This window comes from Ovis aries, chromosome 13 (assembly GCF_016772045.2).
Source record: "Ovis aries strain OAR_USU_Benz2616 breed Rambouillet chromosome 13, ARS-UI_Ramb_v3.0, whole genome shotgun sequence".
Classification (NCBI taxonomy): Eukaryota; Metazoa; Chordata; class Mammalia; order Artiodactyla; family Bovidae; genus Ovis; species Ovis aries.
The window spans coordinates 61,066,513-61,083,561 of record NC_056066.1 but is presented as its reverse complement, the minus strand read 5'-3'; the positions used below and the strand labels follow the sequence as shown (position 1 = coordinate 61,083,561).

The following is a 17,049-nucleotide window of genomic DNA, read 5'->3' as shown; positions in this document are numbered from 1 at the left end:
ATTTCTGGCTGCCAAACCAGGTTTCTTAAACTCGCGCTGAAACGCCGGCGTTGCGCAGGATGCCGGGACTTGTAGTTTTTCCCCTGAACGCGACATTTTCTTCCTTCCTAACGGGAATCCCTCCACGAGGACTCCTCAACTTCTGAACCCCTCTGCGATTTCTCTCCCTCTCTAGGGACGATGAACCATTTGGATCGAAGGGCATGCCTACCTTCGGTCGTGACATGATAGGATTCCCCAGGGCGCGATCCAAACCGCCGCTTTGTCTGGCTACAGCCTTAGCGTCCCGTTGCCAAGGCGACGGAGGGAGGGCTCTGCCGTTCTGATTGGATGAGGTTAGGAAATTCCTTTCCGCGCAACTCACAAACCCCAGCTCAGAAGCCGTTGCGTGCCAAGGCGGCCCAGACTCCTCTAATCCCTAAAACTTTCTCCCTCAGCCCTAAGCCACCGCAACCTAGCCGGAGACTGGCTGCCAACCGAGGGCACTCACTCCTCGTGTCTCCTCCGGCTGCACTTCGGTTGACCTAATAGACCTGCATCTTGAAAAGTTGTCAGCTTTTGGTCAATGCAGTGGTTCTAGGTTTCCTTACTCGGTCGCTCACAGTCACCTGGTCAGTTGCTCACGTGGCCAATCAGTGGCCAGATCACTCTTGATCTCTCTCAGTCACTCTAATTCTTAGGCACCAACTCAGTGCCAGGACTCACCTCAACGTCTGCAGTAGCCTCCTGACGCTCTAGGAGTGCCCACTTTGCCCTGTCTATTCCAGTTCATTCTTTGCACTGTTGGCAAAGAGCTCTTTAAAACACAACCCTGTTTGGGGGCAAATAAGTGGGCAACAGGGAGGACAGGATGGAGGAGATAAGGGACTGATGGTGCTGGTTCCCTGACCTCCGAGAATGGGTGCTCCGGCCTGCTGGGAACGGACTTCTAAAACGACAAACATGTCTGGAAGGCTGTGGTCCAAGGCAATTTTTGCTGGCTATAAACGGGGTCTACCGAACCAAAGGGAACACACTGCTCTCCTGAAAATTGAAGGTGTATATGCTCGAGATGAAACTGAATTCTATTTAGGCAAGAGATGTGCTTATGTGTACAAAGCAAAGAACAACACAGTAACTCCTGGTGGAAAACCTAACAAAACCAGAGTAATCTGGGGAAAGATCACTCGAGCTCATGGAAACAATGGCATGGTTCGGGACAAATTCCGAAGGAACCTTCCTGCTAAGGCCATTGGACACAGAATTCGTGTGATGCTGTACCCTTCGAGAATTTAAACTTCTTGAAAATAAATAAAAGTATGGATTTGTAAAAAAAAAAAAAACAAAAAAAAAAACCACAACACAACCCTGATCTTGTCTCTCCCCTGCCTATAACCGGGCCATTTATTCCTCACTGCGCCCTGTACTGGCTCCATGTCCTTCCCTGCCTTACTTCCCACTGCCCCAGGATCTATATAGAAAACAAAATGAAGTCGCTCAGTCGTGTCCAACTCTTTGCGACCCCATGGACACCAGGCTCCTCCATCCATGGGATTTTCTAGGCAAGAATACTGGAGTGGGTTGCCATTTCCCTCCTGGGTGGATTGAACCCAGGTCTCCCACATTGTAGACAGACACTTTACTATCTGAGCCACCAGGGACGTCTATATCTATATCGCCGATTAGAAACTATTTAAAAATTTTTGTTGTTGTTATTTTATAGCAATAAAAATATGTAGGAATATATCTAACAAAATATATGAAAGACATTTCATCAAACAACAAATTTTTATTAAACATCTACTGTTATGTCCTGGCTCATTCTTGACTCTGAGGATACAACAGTGAACAAAACTAATAAAGACTGTGGAGTTAATATTCTCATAGAGAAAATTACAAAACGTTATTGAAGGACATTAAAGAAGGCCTGAATATGTGGAGGGATATACCATGTTCATGGATGGGAAGACTCAATATCATAAAGACATATATTTTCCCAAATCTAATCAGAATTTTTGAGAGCAATTTTCAAACCCAAACAACAAAGTTTATGTGTTGGGGAAGGGAGATATTTCTCTGCTTATCAAGTCACATATGGTGCAAAGAGGCAAATATTAATGGAATACAATAGGGATCCTAGAAACAGACACAGGTTTTTCTGTACTGATGTACGATAGAGGTAGAATCATAAATCTGTAGGGAAATGGTGGAGAACTCAATAAATGGCACTGAGAAACTGGCTTTCCATAGGAGTAAAAAATTGATGCCTGATTCAAGTAGATTAAAGAATAAATATGGCAAGCAAGTATTTCAGACAACAACTGACCCTTGAATGATGCAGGAGTTAGGGGCACCAACCCCTAAGCAGTTGAAAAACCACCTATAACATGACACTTGGCCCTTCTTGCAGACGGTTCCACAACCTTGGATTCAACCAATCTCTGATTGTATAGTACTGTATTATGCTTTTATTGAAAAATAAGTGGACATGCCCAGTTCAAATTCATGTTATTCAAAGATCAACTGTGGAGTATGATTTTTTTAATAAACCACAACTTATAAGGGAAAAACTGATCTGTGACTTTCTCAAAATTTAAACTGCCATTTAACACTGCTGTTGCTGCGAAGTCACTTCAGTCGTGTCTGACTCTGTGCAACTCCATAGATGGGAGCCCACCAGGCTCCCCCGTCCCTGGGACTCTCCAGGCAAGAACACTGGAGTGGGCTGCCATTTCCTTCTCCAATGCAGGAAAGTGAAAAGTGAAAGTGAAGTCGCTCAGTCATATCTGTCTCTTAGCGACCCCATGGACTGCAGCCTACCAGGCTCCTCCGACCATGGGATTTTTTCAGGCAAGAGTACTGGAGTACTGGAGTATTGCTTTCTCTGCCATATAACATAAGACATTATAAACCAGACTAAAAGACAAGCTACAGATTAGGAGTAAAAATCTTCAACCTGTATAACAAAGGGATAGTATTCAAAGAACTCTTGCAAACTATTAAGAAAAAGACTCTCTCCCACAACCTGCAAAAGAAAAGTGGATAAAATACACAACTGGGGACTTTCAGTAGAAGAAACTGAAATCACTAATAAGTAATTGAGATATATACATAAAATAATTATAAGGTATGGTTTTAACTACATCAACCAGAAAAATATTAAAACATTTATCAATGCCAAGTGTTTGTGAGCATGTTGGGAAACAGGAATCTTTATATGCTGCTGGTACGTTCACACTTTGGAAGGCAACTTGGCAATATCTTATAAATTGAATGGGCGCACACCTCACAACCCATCAATTCAACTACTGAACATACGCTCTTTGAATACAGCTGCAAGACCTATGAACTACCTTTCATTTTGCAGCTAATGTGCAAGGTGACAACCTTCCCTAAAGAAGCTGTTACACTTGTGCAAGGATTGTATGTATAAAGATGTTCTTTGCATATAATATAAAACATTCTTTGTATTAGCAGAAAATATTAGAAATGATTTAAATGTCCACTAGTATGGTGATGGATGAATAAAATGTGATATAGTTTAATAATAAGATACTATATAGTGATAAAAATTAATGACCCAGCTCTCTATCAACATAAAAATATCCTCCAAATCTATTTTTGGGTCAATAAAAGAAAGTTGTAGGAGGATAAATATTTTCAAAGGCTATGATTTGTGTTAAATATAAACACATACAAAAGTATATTCTATATACTACAGGTATATAGGTATTACAAATTTAAAACCACAGACTGGAAAGATGTACACCCAATTCATGACAGTATTGCCTGTGGGGAAAGAATTAAAGATGAGGAAAGAGAAGAAGAAATTTCAACTATGTCAAGTTTATTTGGAATTTTTAAAATAATCCAGCTGAAGCAAATATGTCAAAATATTCTTATCTGAATTAGTTTTTCAGTTTTTTTTTTTTTAATGAAAAACAAGCCATAGCAATAACAGAAAATCAGTACTATGAGAGATGACATTTAGGATACTTTGGGAATGCACAATGGTGGGGTCTAACCAACTCTAACTGGAGTCAGTAGAGACTTTCAGGAGGAAATGGGAGTTCATCTGGTAAAGGAAACGGGAAGGGCATTCCAGGAAGAGGGACCAGCATGTACAAAACCAGAAGACAGTGAAACACGTTTGAGGAAGTGAATGCAGATCAGTGACCAGGAAAGAGCGAAGAGAGGAATGATGAGACGGCCAAACCTGTATGTTTTTGTTTGTTTCCTTTTTCACAGATGTGGAAACAGAGCCCTAGAGAGGGCAGTAGAACCCAGGCCTCCTAACACTTGTTCCATGATAATAATAATAATAACAACAAGGATGATAATGTGATAATGTGCTGTGTGCAGTCTCTCTAGTAGATACTTCCAATACGTCCTTGGTTTTAATCTTGCTACAGACCTAGAGGGGCTTTTTCCCTCCTCATTTTATAGACAGTAAATCTGAGGCCTGTAGAAGTTAAGAAATTTGCTCCAAGTCACAGTGGCAGAAGCCTGATCCCACAAGGCTTGGTGTGCCCTGCTAAGCAGGTTGGACTTTTCCCCAAGGACATTGAGTGTATTAGGTTCCTACTGCTGCTGTAATTACCGTAAACTGAGTGACTTAAAACAATACAAATGTATTAGCATATAGTTCTTGAGGTCAGAAGTCTGAAATGGGTCTCACTAAGGTAAAATGAAGGAGTTGGCAGGCTTGAGCTCCTTCTGGAAGCTCTGGGAGAGAGGCTTTTTCTTTCTTTGTCTTCCTTGGCTCATGGCCCCCTGAAGCCAGAAATCACACCACTGTGACCTCTGCTACTGTCATCACATCCCCTCTGGCTCTTATACTCCTGCCTCCCTCTTTCACTTACAAGGATTCACTTACGTGAATCCAAGGTGGCTCCATTGGACCCACCCAAACAATCCAGGCTAATCTCCCCATCTCACAGTCGGCTGATAGCAAGTTCAGTTCCATCTGTGGCCTTAATTCCCTCATAACATAACACATTCCCAATTTTCAGGAATTAGAGGATGGACACTTTTGTCCATTAATTTGCCTACCCTGGTGAACCACTGAATGGTTCTAAGCAAGGAAAGACAAGGTGAGAACTGCATTTCAGCATTTTCACATTATTGGTTTTAGAAAACTGTCACTTCGTGACTCATTTAAGGCAAATTAGGCTTTGTAACAACTAACACTTTCAAAGGCTGAACAGTACATAGATATTAAATGTGTTAACTCTAATAACTACATTTTCCCAGGGTTTTTTAATGTGATAGAGTTCTTTCCTACATGTGCTTTGAAAAAGTCAAGTAGAGGAACAGAGGGCTATGTGGTAATTGATCCCATTTAAATAAGAAAACAGACCCTGGGGCATTTGGTCACCTGCCCAGGTTCACACAGCTATTAAGGCCAGGGACATGAAGAGGAACTGGACTTCAGGCCCTCTTTTAGGCATTTTTTTAAGCTATCTGTGGGGTGGGACATTCTGGGAAACTCAAATCATACATCTTTGGCACAATACTTCATGTGTAACCTAGGGCCCAATAAATAATATTTGTTGAATGGATAAATAGCCATGCTTTTACTTCTGAGGCACAGATAGTGATTTTCAAGGCAGGAAAACTGGGGGTCATCCTAGAATTCCTTCCTGTTCCCCATATCTAGTCTATGTGCAAGTTAGCTAAGCTGCCAAAATACTAATACGTGCTGCATCTGTCCCCTTCTTTCTATTGAGTCTTGCTCCAAGGCCACAGAAACAGAGCCCAGAACCAAGATCACCTCGGAAGCTGACTGAGCCCCTTTGTAACCTTGCCCAAAGCCCCCTGATAGTCACTAACAAGCTTCCTGACTCCCAATTAAGCAAAGATGCCCACTCAGTAAACACCCTATTGCACTTCAACCAATCACCTAACACCAACCATCCAGCAGAATTTTCTTTGTCTTGAGACTATAAGAATTGGCTATTAACCCGTGAAAACTGTCGACTTTCCCTGGTCTGTCAGGTCGCCCCACTGAGCTCACAGTGCCCACTTTATTTCTGCTGTTTGTTCTTAATAAACTCACTCCATTCTGAAATGCCCTGTGTCTGATAATTCTTTTCCAAATTGCGCTTTAACTGCCTCAACACTTTCCAGCTTCTCAGCTCCCGCTTCTCCCAGGGTACTGTATCTCTCCTGAAAACCTCCCTTCTCTGCCTCTCTAATCTACACTCCAGTTAGGGGCCAGGATGATCCCTGTAAATCAGATGACATGGGCTCTCAGGTTCAAATGTTACTGTCAGGCTTTCTATCATGCTGAGAAGGAAACTATAAACACCCAATCATGGCCACACATGTTCTTTCACTCTGTCCTCCTTAGCCTCATACTTACCACCTCCCTCTGGCCTCCTCCCCTCCAGTCCTCCTGACTCTTCCCAAAGGCCAAGCTTTCCCACCAAAGAGCCTTTGCTTGTGCTGTTCCTCCTGCTGGAAACCACTCTTTCAACACCCATGTCCTTCTTACACGTCAGGTCTTATCTCAAACGTCACCTGTTTAGAGTTCTTCCTGTCCCCCATTTTGTTTCTTCTACAGCAAATTCCCATTGTTTGCAAATGTTTTGTCTATTTGCTTATTTTGTTTGCCTTCCTTCTTAGCCCTGATGTCCAATATGGAGCTACCAACCACATATGGCATTAAGCACTTGACATGTGGCTAATCTGAACTGAGATGTGCTCCAAGTGTAAAATACACACTGGATTTTGAAGACTGAATACAATTAAAAGAATGGAAAACATATCATTAATAATGTTTAACTATTGACTACACATTGAAATGATTATATTTTTGCTATCCTGGGTCAAATAAAACCATTAGTAACAACCTGCTTCTTTCTACATTTTTAATGTGGCTACTAGAGAATTTATGATAACCCATGTGGCTTGCATTGTATTCATACTGGGCAATGCGGGTCTAGGCTATTAGCCAAAAAGGTAGGAACCACCACCACCTTACCTACCTCCGTGTCACTACCATATAGAGGGTACTAAGTATCTGTTGGATAGTTTAGTTTTTATGAGAACCCTGGACTCACTATGTACACTGCAAATTTGAGGAAGAAAGAAATACCAAGGAAACACTTTTATTTTCCTCCAGTCACTGTACTTCAAACAGGTTCTGTGGACTTGGCCCCCACCTTCCTGCTGCAGTCACCTACTGCTGTAGATGGAGAGGGGCAGGTGACTGCTGGGGGAGCAGAGCTGCTTTAGCGGCTACTATTTCAGTCCCCTAGGAGGTGTGTGCTCTCAATTATTTCACGTTCTCCAGCTTTGGTCCTAGTACTAACACACTGAGACATACAGTCAGTAGCTGGGAGCCCAGGGGGATTTGCCCAGGGTCACTGCACAGGTCATAGGTGAATGAATAGGGCCTGGAACCTTGGTCTCCATACCCACCTTTCCAGACTCCTGCCTCTAACTACACCCTGTTGCAGTCTCCCTTACCTCAAAGGACCCAGGTGACCATAATGCTCACTCATCTCCCTCTCCTCACATGTACCTCTGATTTATGGGAGCTCCGAAGTAGAGTTATGCCTGGTCCCAGGAAAGCTGACCCAGATGGTACCCTCCTCAGAGGCCAAACTGTATGAGAGGAAGAGAAGAGGATGACTGGATGAATGGACAGACGACCAGTGAATGGATGGAGTGGAGGATGGGAGGACAGACCAGCTGCAGAGACCGGGAGGAGGATGACGGCGGGTAGGACGCCTGCATGGGGGCGGGGCAGGAGGGTGTACAAAAGGAAGGAATTACCAACTTTTCTCGCCTCGCACAGAATCTGAAGATCAGAGGACCCCTAGCAATCCAAATCCAGCTCCCGTCGCGTTTCTACCAGAAAACCTACGAGGCCAAAGAAGCCCGGCGTTCTGCCCCAGGGCCCCACAGGGAGGGCCGGGCCGAGCCGGAACTGGGATCGGAGTCTCTGGGCCCCGCGGCTGGGGGGCTCTCTCCGCCCCCATCCGCAGCCGTCCCCTCCCCGAGCCTGACGGTGCCAGGGTTGGGGGAGCGCCCCCACCCCCCACCTCCGGAGGTGGAGGCCCCACGCGGCCCCAACAAGCTGTCGTTGTCCCGCGGGCCCCGGGCCCGGCACACTGGGGCTTTGTCCAGCCCCCCGCCGCGACCCACGGGTGTGGGGGGGCGGCCCACGTGACCGAGGGGTAGGAGGAGCCTGTGGCGGCGGCGGCGGCTCCAGCATTTCCCTCCCTGGCCGGGGGGGGCGGCGGGCGGCGGCGGCGGCGGCGGCTGGGCAGAGCTGGGCCGAGCTGCGGACGCCGGGCCCCCCGATCCCCGCCAGGCTGCAGGCGCCGGGCCCGGGCCGTCAGGGCAGCTGTTACCGTTGCCTTCAGCGGGTGGCGAGCTGGGGGTGCTCCCGGAACCCCGTGCCCAGGATCATGGGGAATGGTATGACCAAGGTAGGGGCCGAGATGGCGCAGCCCGCCCCTGGCCGCCCCCAGCCCCGGCCGCGCGCCGGCCTCTGACCTTCTGGCTCTGGCTGGCTGTGCGTGTGTGTTTCTCCGTCTCGCTGGGACTCTGAGAGCAGACTTCAATGTCTGTCTCTCTGGGGCTGTATCTCTCTCTCTGTCTCTCCGTGTCTCTGTGACTCTGTATTTCTTGCTGTGGCTCTCTGTCAATCCCAGGCTCTATCTCTCCCTGAGTCCTTTTCTCTATCTCCATGTGTCTCTGTCGGCCTTGTCTCTGTCCCCCTGGACTCTCTAGAGCTGTTTCTCCATCCTTCCAGACCCCGACTCCCACACCCCCATGCCGCTGCCCGACCCTGCACCTGTCCCTACTTCCCACCGCCGCCCTGTCAGAATTCTCCACCGTCTACCTGCTACCAGCCAAGTCCACCTCTCCATTCGCCCCTCCCCTGTGCTCCTCCCACTCTTTCCCTAGGTCTTTGTGCCCCCCTCCTTCTTCCTCTCCCCCCACCCAAGCTGGCCTGCCTCTGCTGCCCTCCCCAGACCGCTCTCACAGAGAGTCCAGGCCCACAAGAGAGAGGACTCTGCTCCTTGAGTCCTGAGGGTCAGACACTCTTCACGAGTCTAAGGGGAGCTGTCATGCACCCCTACCCGGTTGACCCCCTGCCTGTCTCTCCTGTAGGTACTTCCTGGACTCTACCTCGGAAACTTCATTGGTGAGCACTGCCCACTCTGTCCCAAGGCCCTGGCATGCTCCCTGTCCCAGGCCTGTGTCCACCATTCATGCTCTGGCCCACACACCCTGGACGTGTTCAGGGATGGGGCTGGGGGCAGGGAAGTGATGCCAGGCTAGGAGCCGGGAAGAACTCATGAGGTCTAAGGGGGATGAGGGTGGAGGAGCAGCCCCAGTGCAAAGGGCTCAGAACCCTGGCCGCGGGGCAAGTCTGCACCTGCTGGGAGCCTCAGCGTCTGCCTCAGCACAAGGCCTACCCCCACCTCTAAGGATGTTTTCTGTCTTGAGGTTCTGGGCTGAGGTCTGTTTGGAGGTGTTGCTTCTAGCTGGGAAGCTGGGAACACTTCCCTGCACAACCTCCTCCTCGGAGGAGAGGTCTCTAAAGGCTGGACTCTACCTCAGAAACTTCACTGGTGAGCACTGCCTGCTCTGTCCCAAGGCCACGGCACTCTGCCTGTCCGAGATCTGTGCTAAGACACAGGCTGGTCTGGAGCTCGTGAAACCCGAGGCAGGAGAAGTCACTTCTATCAGTGGAGTCAGAGAAAGCTTTGGGGAGGGAGGGACATCTGCCTGGGGCAGAGCTTTCTCCACCCTCTCCTGTCCTCCCTGGGCTTAGGGGCTCCCTCTCTCCTAAACCCTAGTCCCTTCCTCCCTGGGAGCTTCCTCAGCAGTTCACACCACATCAACTTCTGAATATTTGGTAAGTAAGGTCTGAATCCTCTTTAAGTATGTAGGCCCATGAGGGCAGGGGTCATGAACTTGACCCCACAGTGCCATGCTCGGCTAAGGGTGCACATAGTAAACAGTCCATGTGGTGGATGATGAAGTGGGCATGGAGCGGAGATAGAGTGTTATTTACTTTGATGATAAAAGATCTTCATACACTGGGAATCCAGCCCCTAGTGATGGTCACTGAGAACTGGGGGTGGGGGGGGTGGGCATCTCCCTGGGTCGTGTTTCATTTAACTTTATAGATACAGATACACTATTTAAAACAAACAATGGAAGTCTATTCTGCACGCTATTTTGTAGCCTGTGTTTTGCATTTAGTAATATATTGTGGACTTCCTTGCACATCAGCACGTAGAGATCCTTTTAGTAGCTGCAGAGTATTTAAGTATGAATATACCATTATTTATCCAGTCCCTTTTGGGGTTGTTCCCATTTTTAACTATTTCTGATGTGTTCACGGTCATAAGGAGAGAACATGGTCTTCTCCCACACAGTTTTCCGTGTGACTTCGTTCTTCTGTAGTCAAGATTCCTAAAAGTAGAATTGCCTGGTCAAGAATATGCCAGGAAAGGGTGTTTGCGATGGGAAGAACGGGGGGGCCAAGGCTGAGGAGGTTCTGGGCTGTTACCTGTGGGTACCCCAGTGGTAAGACTGAAGCCTAAGGGTATGACAGGGGTATCCCCTGTCACGCTGGGGGCAAGAGGTGGCGAAGGAGCAGGGCACTGGCGGAGGGTGGGCAAAGGTGGAGAGGGAGGGACCAGGAGGAGAGCAGGGTGGTGAGCTCCTGCCTCACTTGACCATCGGGAACATACAAATCACACCTGCCAGGTTGGCTCAGACATCCTGTTTCTTTCAGATGCCAAAGACACAGATCAGCTAGGCCGGAATAAGATCACACACATCATCTCCATCCACGAGTCACCCCAGCCTCTGTTGCAGGTATGCCTTACCCCCACCCTAGGGCTGTGCATAGCGGGGGAGGGGTGCTTTACACCCCCACAGCACCCGTTTATCAAGTACCAACTACGTGCCAGGTCCTATTCTGGCACATGGGCCTTCCTGAGCCATGCTAACTCATTTGGTTAAAAACTGATCTGTTTTCCATTAGCATCCCTACTTGCTCCCTCTTTGGCAACTGAGGACCAGAGAGGTAAAGTAACCTGCCAAAGGCCACACATCCAGGAAGCTTAGCTCCTTGGCTAAGGAGCTAAGTCCTCACAGGGGCTTCCCACTGTCCAACTGAATAGATGATTCTGGGCTCTGCATCTCACTTGTGACCTGGGGCTATGATTTTACCCATCTGGGCCTCTGATCCCTCAGCCCTGTCTGTCCCCAGGGAGCTGTGAGATGGTGAAGATGTTTTGCACACTGGCCTCCACTGAGAGGGTTGGTGCTGGTATTATCAAGTCCTGGAAAAAACGGAATGAGGGTTATGACCTAGAGTCGGAAAGGCGGAAATCCAGGCCACATGTGCTAGAGCCCAGAGGTCTGAATTCATATCTTTACCACATTCTCTCTGGATGGAACCTTGGGCCCAGGACTTCACCTCTCCAGACCTCAGTTGTCTGAAAAAGGGGGATTTTACAACAGTTCCTACCCCACTGGGTTGTTGAGAGCCACATAATAAGTACTCAATAAATTTTAGCTGATATAATAACAAAGTTAATCATATCCTCAACCTATAAACAGAGCCCCTACCTTCTTATCTGTTAGGGTCTGGGTCACCCACTGAAGGGAAGGAACATTGGGTGGAAAGGGGCCCTGGAGATCTGAGATCCAGACCAGCTTCTGTCACAGATTTGCTCTGTGACCTTGGGCAGGGTCCTCCCCCTCTCTGGGCCTTAGTTTCCCCTTGTGTCAGATTTGATGGTCTCTAAGAGCAACCTCTGATAATCTTTGGTTCTCAGTCATTTGAAGAAGAAATTTCCAGGTCAGTGGAGTCTGCTTTTGCTTTATAGGAAAGGCTTATTTTGGAGTATTTGGGGAATGCAGTCACTAGAGTGCCTGGGGAAGCTGTCTAGGCATGACTATATTTACTAATGAAATGATAGCTGGCAAAATGAGTCCTTGCTCCCACAGCCCTCCCCTCTCCTCACCAGCATCTCCCTCTCCATCCATCACAGAATTTACCAGTCAGGGTTTGATAATGCCCAGGAAGTTCAAGGCCGGTTGTGTTGCAAACTGAAATTGCAAACCTTGCAAAAGATGCAGGCTCTAGTGACCTTGGGGAAGATGAGTTCTAGAGAAGGGCTGGAATTTCACACAAGCCACTAACAGATGAGGAACCTGGCCAGGGGGTCCCTTAGTCACTGGCTGGAGGTGGGCCAGGCCCTTGAAAAGAGCCGTTTGAATATTAAAGGACAAAGAGAGGTCCTTGAGAAAAATGCCTCTTGGAATGTGGGCAGAACTCATCTTTAAGATCTTGTGTGAAGGTTGAGTATGATATCAGAGCACGTTTGTTGGAGAAATTACTGACACTTCATACCTTGATTATTTTAATAATTAGTACAGAATTGGGAAGATGCCCTGGAGGAAGGCATGGCAAACCACCCCAAGATTCTTGCCTGGAGAATCCCATGGACAGAGGAGCCTGGTGGGCTACAGTCTATGGGGTCACAAAGAGTCGGACACGACTAAAGCGACTTAGCATGCAGAGAGTTTATACCTACAGTATGAACTAAAAGTTTATCTTCATAGTTTTTGTTTCTTTTCAAGATAATAAAATCTACTTTGCCCTTCTTAACTGTGTAATTTTGTAATCTTCACATGGAGGGGAGTCACTTTAAGTGACCCTTTCCCAACTGTTAAATAAAAGGTCCCTGGGCCCATTTTTGGCAGATGCCCAAGCCACCCATGGGGTTAGGATACTATCTTCTCAGAAGGTTCTGGAACCATAGATGGTCAGACCTGAGAGGCTCTCAGAGAAGGTGTCTATCCTCTGGGCAGAGACAACGTGGCCCAGAGAGGGGCAGGAACTGGCCTAGGGTCGCGAGGTGCTTGGGAGGCCCAGGCTGGGGTCAGGGGGTGCAGGCAAGGGCTGCCCACTGCCCATGTGTGTTTTGTACTTGCAGGACATAACCTACCTTCGCATCTCAGTGGCCGACGCCCCTGAGGTACCCATGTAAGTTCCTCTGGACGGGCTGACAAGCAGGACAGCTGCCTCCTGTGGTGGGAGGAGGGAGGGCGGGAGGTGGCCTGAGAGAAGACAGAGAAGAATTCAGGCCCCAGAACTGTCCTGGGGACTCCAGCACAGGTGGTCTCCCAGACTGCTTTGACTCTCAGCCACGTCCTTGCCTATGCCGCTGGCCAAGCCTTAACCTCCCAGAAGAGCTCAATGTCCTCAGCTATGAATGGAGAAAGCACCCTGTCCCTCAGGCTCAGGTGCCCTCATGGGTTTGAAAGGGTCAGGCTCAGCCTGTTCCTGGCCTCGGGGTTAGGAATCTGGGTTCAGGCCAGGCTTTGCCATTTACTTGCTGTGTGACCTTGGACGGATCACTTCCCCTCTCTGAGAGAAGAACAATGGGTGTGTGGGGTGTGGGGGTCTGTCATCATCAAGGAGACTTTTAAGGATCAGATGGTACAGGTTGAGGCTGTAGGACAGGGCCTGCTGTCTAACGGGGGCTCAAAAAGCAAAGATTGTTTGTGTTATTAGTAGTAGGGGCCCCCAGCCTGCGGGGGACACAGACAGACACTCTTGCCCGTTGGGACTCTTGCTCCCAACCCCACTGCTGACTGTTACTGTCCCCAGGTGCTCTGATTATAGACCCCAGAGGGGTGGGACTCCTCCCACCCATTTCCTTGAAAGATCAAGATGAATCCTCCATAAAAACAGGACCCCCAGGACCCGTTGAGGAGGTGCTCCTGCCTCTGTGGTGGGATTTCATCCAAGGCCTCTCTCACCGCCTGAAATGCCACCATTATTGCACACACACTGCTCCACCTGTATTGCAGCATCGCCCCCTAGTCACCTCACATGCCAGCTGACCTGAGGACCCAGGGCTCTTTGTCTGTCTCTTGCCATCTCAGAAATGGGGGGGTGGGGACAGTTTCTTGGAGACCTGTGCCCCCCACCCCAGCACTCAGTACCTTCTTGCTTTCTTCTCTAGCAAAAAGCACTTCAAGGAGTGTATCAACTTCATCCACTGTTGCCGCCTCAATGGGGGAAACTGCCTTGTACACTGGTGAGTTAGGGGAGGCGTGGGGGGAGGGGAAGTGAGTGAGTGTCCTCCATCCTGAACACCCTCATCCTGGGGGGAGTGCAGCCTGTCACCATGCCTGACAGTCCACCATTCGTCTGACAGCCTGATGGATGACGCTCTCCCCAGCTGTGGCCAGATAGCTGTTTCTCCCTGAGACTCAATTTTCTCATCTGTGAAACGGGGGACAGACTGTTGACCTGATGGGCTATTTGGAGGAATAGGTGAAGTCATGCGGGTAGTTCAGCATCCTCTAGTAGTTCCGGCTCCTTCTCCTCCCCTCCAGCCTTAGAGGCTATAGTATAGGGCAGTGAGGAGCCCCGGGCTGGGAGATGGAACCTTTGAGTTTTCCCAGGACCCCCTGGCCCTGTAGATGTCATTCATCCCATGACTTCTCACCACGCTTGCTTCAGGGAAGCTTTGCCTGAGCCTTAGGGACACCTCCTCTAGCCTGTCTCTCCCCCTCTCTCCTTTCCTTGCTTCAGCTTCACTGGTCATCTCCATTCTTCAAGTCCATCTGGATCCCACTCACATGGTCTTTGTACACTGCCGGAATATTCTTAACAATCCTTACCCATCTTTCAGAATTCAGCTTGTTGTCACTTCTTTGGGAACCCCTTCCCTAATCCTCCACATCCCTTCCACTAGATGAATACCTCTTCCTACACCATCTCCTAGCCCCTGGACTCATCTTCCAAGCAGTTATCACCACCTGAAATTGTCTCCGTGGTTAGTATCTGTCTCTCCCATCTTATAAAGCCCCAGGCTGGCAGAGACCACGTCTGTTTTATTCCCAGCTATATCCCCAGTACCTGAAAAATCACCGATGATCAGGAAATAAGTGTTGAATGATTGAGTGAAGTGATGTTTCACTCAGGCCTTTGTTGTGGGTGAATGCCAGGGAGAGGGTACAGCAAGGCCAAGGCTTGGATGTGAGGAGACAGGTTTTGGCAGGTTCCTTGTAGTTGGAGCTCAGGAGGCAAAGGTGGGAGAGCTGAATGTGGATTCAGTCCCTGGGGACACAGAGGAGACTGGGCCTAACCTGAAGTCTTGGGGGTATGGTGTCCCAGCTTTGCAGGCATCTCCCGAAGCACCACCATCGTGACGGCGTATGTGATGACTGTGACGGGGCTAAGCTGGAGGGACGTGCTTGAAGCCATCAAGGCCACCCGGCCCATTGCCAACCCCAACCCAGGCTTTAGGCAGCAGCTTGAGGAGTTTGGCTGGGGCAGTTCCCGGAAGGTAGGGGCTGCGGCTCAGTGGTAAAGAATCCGCCAATGCAGGGGATGCAGATTCAATCCCTGGGCTGGGAATAGACCCTGGAGGAGGATATGGCAACCCACTCCAGTATTCTTGCCTGGGAAACCCCATGGACAGAGGAGCCTGGCGGGCCACACATGGCGTTGCAAAGAGTTGACACAACTGAGCAACTAAGCAACAGGGGCAGGGGCTGGGGCAGGGGTGCGAGACTTCTTACTTGAGCTGAGCACTGTTTGGAAAGAATTTTGCCTGTGCTTCAGACCTGGCAGAAGATTTTTCTGAGGTCTTGAACTTGCGGCTCTTGAGATAACTTAGCGCCTAGGTGTATTTTGGACAGCCAGAGGTTTTCTTCTCCTTTTTAACTTAGGATGTGTATACCCGCGGGCCAGATTATGGACCCTTCAATTTGGCCAGGTGCCAGCAATGCCCACTCTGCCTGCCTGGAACCTGAAGGCATTTGAGCCGCTGGCTCCTTTGGAGAGACCTGTCCAGTCCCTACTCCACCCCTGGGCCCTTAAGGAGGCCAAAGCAATTCCTTCTCCTGTGCCCACTGGGCAGATGGCACGTGGAGATGTCAGGGACTGAACCAACCCTCCCCCCTCCCCGGAATAAGAGATGAGAAACAGAGAAGCAGCCAGTGTAGGAAGCCGGGCTGGTTCCGAGTCTTGTCTGCAAGGCTGTATTAGGAAAGAGACAGGCGAGTTTTGCAGGCTGGGGAGGGCTTAGTGTGGTCCCCCCTGTGCAGGTGGAGGGGTCACTTCAGTAGGTCTGGAAGTTGGAGTGTCAAAGGGGAAGGAAAGGACTCAGGGAGAGGGGAGGGACTCGGAGGGAGAGGAGGCTCACTGAGGGGGATGGAGACCCCACGGGAAGCTAAGAGGACGTTCAGGAAGGGGAGGGGCCTAGCGAGGTGTGGGGCGCTAGTAAAAGAGCGGAAGCTCTGAGGATGGAGAGGGGACCCGGGGCCAGGCACCGACCCCGCCCCTCTTCCCGCCCCAGCTTCGCCGGCAGCTGGAGGAGCGCTTCGGCGAGAGCCCTTTCCGCGACGAGGAGGAGGTGCGCGCGCTGCTGCCGCTGTGCAAGCGTTGCCGGCAGGGCTCAGCGAGCGCGGCCGCTTCCCCGGCGCCCAACTCCACGGCCTCGGAGGGGACCCTGCAGCGCCTGGTGCCGCGCTCGCCTCGGGAGGCCCACCGGCCGCTGCCGCTGTTGGCGCGCGTCAAGCAGACTTTCTCCTGCCTCCCGCGGTGTCTGTCCCGCAAAGGCAGCAAGTGAGGATCCCGTCCCCGCCGTGGCGCCCCTCGTCCTCCCGACTGGTCCCCCTTCTGGGATCGTCTGGGCTTCTCACGGCCTTCAGGAGGGGCCCAGCGCCCGTGGGAGCCGCGCGGCGGCCTGATCCCTGCCCCTGCCCCTCTGCCCGCCTGGCTTGTCTGCGTCCGCAGTCCGTGTGTCCTCCATCTGTGTGTGTGGCTCTGTGTCTGGGCCGGCTTGCTGCAGCCACCTGGTGCCTTAGTCCTTGGGCTGCGGGAGGGTGCACCCGCGCCTCCCCCCAGCCCCGCCGCATTGAAGGCGGCGGGAGTGGGAGTGGGGGAGGGGAGGGTTGGATGGGCCTGGAGGATATTAAAGAGACACAGAAGCTGCCGGTCTGATCTCGTCTCCCAGTCATTCAGTCATTGAGCTAAGTGGGGGCGCTGTTCCTGACGCCTGC

The 17,049-nt window shown here is 50.1% G+C and overlaps 3 protein-coding genes across 5 annotated transcripts in view; 2 read left to right on the top strand and 1 right to left on the bottom strand.

The window, feature by feature from the left end:
* TTLL9 (tubulin tyrosine ligase like 9) overlaps positions 1 to 8,866 on the bottom strand; it is a 58,189-nt gene extending 49,323 nt beyond the window's left edge. Inside the window, exon 1 of one of the 2 annotated variants that reach the window (XM_042229987.2) lies at positions 8,488 to 8,866. In XM_042229987.2, the coding sequence (XP_042085921.1) occupies positions 8,488 to 8,682 (195 nt within the window). In that variant the 5' untranslated portion in view covers positions 8,683 to 8,866. Of the gene's footprint in view, positions 1 to 211; positions 292 to 8,487 lie in introns of those variants that run through there. The other variant, XM_004014472.6, reaches the window with a different exon arrangement.
* Positions 883 to 1,315, top strand: LOC101103002 (large ribosomal subunit protein eL33-like). The gene has a single exon (XM_042229991.2). The coding sequence runs from the start codon at positions 898 to 900 to the stop codon at positions 1,273 to 1,275; it is 378 nt and encodes a 125-aa protein (XP_042085925.1). The 5' UTR covers positions 883 to 897; the 3' UTR covers positions 1,276 to 1,315.
* On the top strand, positions 8,199 to 16,990 carry DUSP15 (dual specificity phosphatase 15). Of its 2 annotated transcripts, XM_027977058.2 has the most exons (7): positions 8,199 to 8,420; positions 9,109 to 9,142; positions 10,748 to 10,830; positions 12,963 to 13,012; positions 13,998 to 14,072; positions 15,158 to 15,329; positions 16,344 to 16,990. In XM_027977058.2, exons 1-7 carry the CDS (start codon positions 8,400 to 8,402, stop codon positions 16,614 to 16,616), a joined length of 708 nt encoding a protein of 235 aa, XP_027832859.1. In that variant the 5' UTR covers positions 8,199 to 8,399; the 3' UTR covers positions 16,617 to 16,990. The 2 variants fall into 2 exon arrangements, with proteins under 2 accessions (XP_027832859.1, XP_060253000.1); XM_060397017.1 differs by lacking the exon at positions 9,109 to 9,142 and having other exon boundaries at positions 8,273 to 8,420.
* The last annotated feature ends 59 nt before the right edge of the window (positions 16,991 to 17,049 follow it).